Source organism: Rhagoletis zephyria, unplaced genomic scaffold, assembly GCF_001687245.7.
Source record: "Rhagoletis zephyria isolate East Lansing unplaced genomic scaffold, Rhagoletis_zephyria_1.1 Rzeph_scaffold_24050, whole genome shotgun sequence".
In the NCBI taxonomy this organism is placed as follows: domain Eukaryota; kingdom Metazoa; phylum Arthropoda; class Insecta; order Diptera; family Tephritidae; genus Rhagoletis; species Rhagoletis zephyria.
Window position 1 is genome coordinate 3,889 of NW_016181108.1, and position 2,540 is coordinate 6,428.

The following is a 2,540-nucleotide window of genomic DNA, read 5'->3' on the forward strand; positions in this document are numbered from 1 at the left end:
CCAGTCGTTCGTTGTCTTCAATGTGAACGTGTTTGGTATTCCTGTAAAGGTAAATTATCCACTAAAAATAATTAAATCGAAATTTCTTTATGAAATTAATTATATATTCTTTATTTCCATATATGTACATAAACTCTATTGTAGTTGTAGTTTAAATGACAACAATTACAATTTAGACATATCGTTCATATTTATGAAATGGGTAGACCAACAACCGTAAAAACGGAAAACCCGCGATTTTGCAAGCCGTTTGTCGACCCCTAAAACGCAACAGATTTTAGATTATGTATTCGTTTTGAAAATATTTTAAAACTAAGTAGGTTTTAAAAGTAGCATGTCTCAAGTCAATAAAAATTCTCCATACAAAAAAAAAATATATGCTTTTAAAGCACTTTAGGACACCATGCAGCATGGCATTTCAATAAATTAAATATTCTTTTGAAAATAACCGCCAATGGAATGCAATATTTTGCAATTTTTCCAAAATATCTCCAACGCAAAGCAAAAAATGCTTAATGCAATAAATACGCTCATTACTGCTAGTACAATGTGTAAGTCCTCTAAAGTCATCGGCTCGAAAGGCGGCTTTTTATTCCAATCTTCTATGTGAATTAGATCCATCTCCAACATCTCCACATAAATGCGATGACGCAACCAAAATTCGATTAGCCCAGCTTCTTGAAGTCTCACTCGAAAATCATTCAAACGCTCCTCATGCTCAGAGTTTTCCTGAAGAGGAAACACCATTGGTAAATTTTTAAATAAACAGATATCTGTCAGACGAAACAAAGGGCGTGAGAAATATTTCTGTTGCTCATCATAAATGCCCCACATTTTGTAAACCATGAATGCATAGCGAATGTCAAAGGTGTTTCGCAGCAATTGATATTCAGTAAGATTACTGAACTCGGTTAGGTTTTTAAGGTATTTACTGTATTCTGGCATACTTTCCATAAGTGTTTTCTCAAAAGTATACACTGCGACTTTGACGCCACGATTAAGTATATCATCAATGGTCTTTACTTGCGCGCCAATCGGTGCATCTACACTATAACTCTGCAAAAAAGCGTTGTAGGTGGTGCCTATAAGGATGCCCGTAAACCAGATGAATACACAGATGTTTTTGTGTAAAACTGAAATATTGCGGTTAGTCCAAAAAGGCATTCCCAATAGACCTTGAAGCACCGAAAAGTTGAAGAAATACTCGAATATTTGTTCTTCTTGTCGCTGCTGGCTTTGACTGCGAGCTGTGCAGCGCCAAACGATTGAAATCAATGCCACACTAATGCCGAACAAGAATACAAACGATTTATGCATTATCTTATAATAGAAGGTTGACTTTGGGAATGGAGCTTCAAGTGGCACCATTAGACAGCAATCGAGGTACGAGAACACGTCCGTCACACTTATATTGTATTCGACTGAATGAATGGGTGCCAATTGTCCAATGTCAATGTAAGTATTTCTCCTGACTGATTCAATCGGATCTGCAAAGATGAGATCAACTGACGGGGGTTTTTGTTCAATTGTCGAGTTAAGAAGATATGCATACTCAGTTAAAGCTCTGCCGTAGTAGCCGCTGAGTATTGTGGATCCATCCTTAATTGTGTAGTTGTAGAACTCTGGATAGTAGGGTTCTGTTGCGAAGGTACGTATTGGACGGCCATACATATTTTCCAGATGTTTAGGAAATATATCTTTGTAATTCTCTGGAAATGTGGACTTCAGTACCTTGGTTGTGGGAAATATGCGCAGTGTCCAAAACTTTCGTTCTTCAACCGCCATACGGGGCTGCAAGGCAATCACATTCATGGCACGATTTCTGGCACACATCTTCAAGATACCGGTAACATATGTAGCCTTAGCCGAATCAGCAAAAAGTAGAATGAGACGGCTTTGTGTGTTGTGCCAAAGACGTTGCCACAACGTAGTGAGTAGTTTTTGGGCCGGATCAAACTGCTGTCCAAGTCTAGCGATGGTTAGCAACTCGGTGTTGAATTGTTTTCTATAAGGTTCGACGGGCGCTGAGTAGTCGAAATGCAGCAAAGGTTGTGGCAGTCCAATGGCAAGTGCGCGTATTAGATGTGAGGACTTTAGTTCGTCATTTGACTCGAAAGTGGATATATTTTCGTAGCTCGTGTAGAGTATCGTATTCACCTGGCGTTCCAGAGATGTGGCGGCTACAATGTCCGTCAGTGTTTGGATGCATTTTTGGTTGACTAGTGACAACCCAATTAGATTGAGTAGTAATGAGGCGTTACTAAATACCTGCATCTTTGCTGCGATAAACTTTCACTTAGTTCTACTTGTCAACTGATTCGTTGAATCCGTTCATATCTAGAGCGAGTTGCTGGCAGTTGGGAAAATCACTTTCGATTGCGCGCAGACTATAGAATTTTAATGTAAAAAGCTATTTCGCAAGCTGATGAATTTCCTTTTATATGATGCCACTCAGGCGTAAAGTAATTACAGTACAAAAAAAAGCAGGAGGTGATAACACTGGTCTACAAGGGTTTTGCGAATAAGACGGGACCTGGTGT

The 2,540-nt window shown here is 38.9% G+C and overlaps 1 protein-coding gene across 1 annotated transcript; it reads right to left on the minus strand.

The window, feature by feature from the left end:
• Positions 1-537: 537 nt before the first annotated feature.
• On the minus strand, positions 538-2,274 carry LOC108381845 (uncharacterized; the record flags this gene model as incomplete). The annotated part of the gene is made up of 1 exon (XM_017638242.1): positions 538-2,274. A coding segment is annotated over exon 1 (1,737 nt), but the record flags the coding sequence as incomplete, so codon positions are not given.
• Between the last annotated feature and the right edge of the window lie 266 nt (positions 2,275-2,540).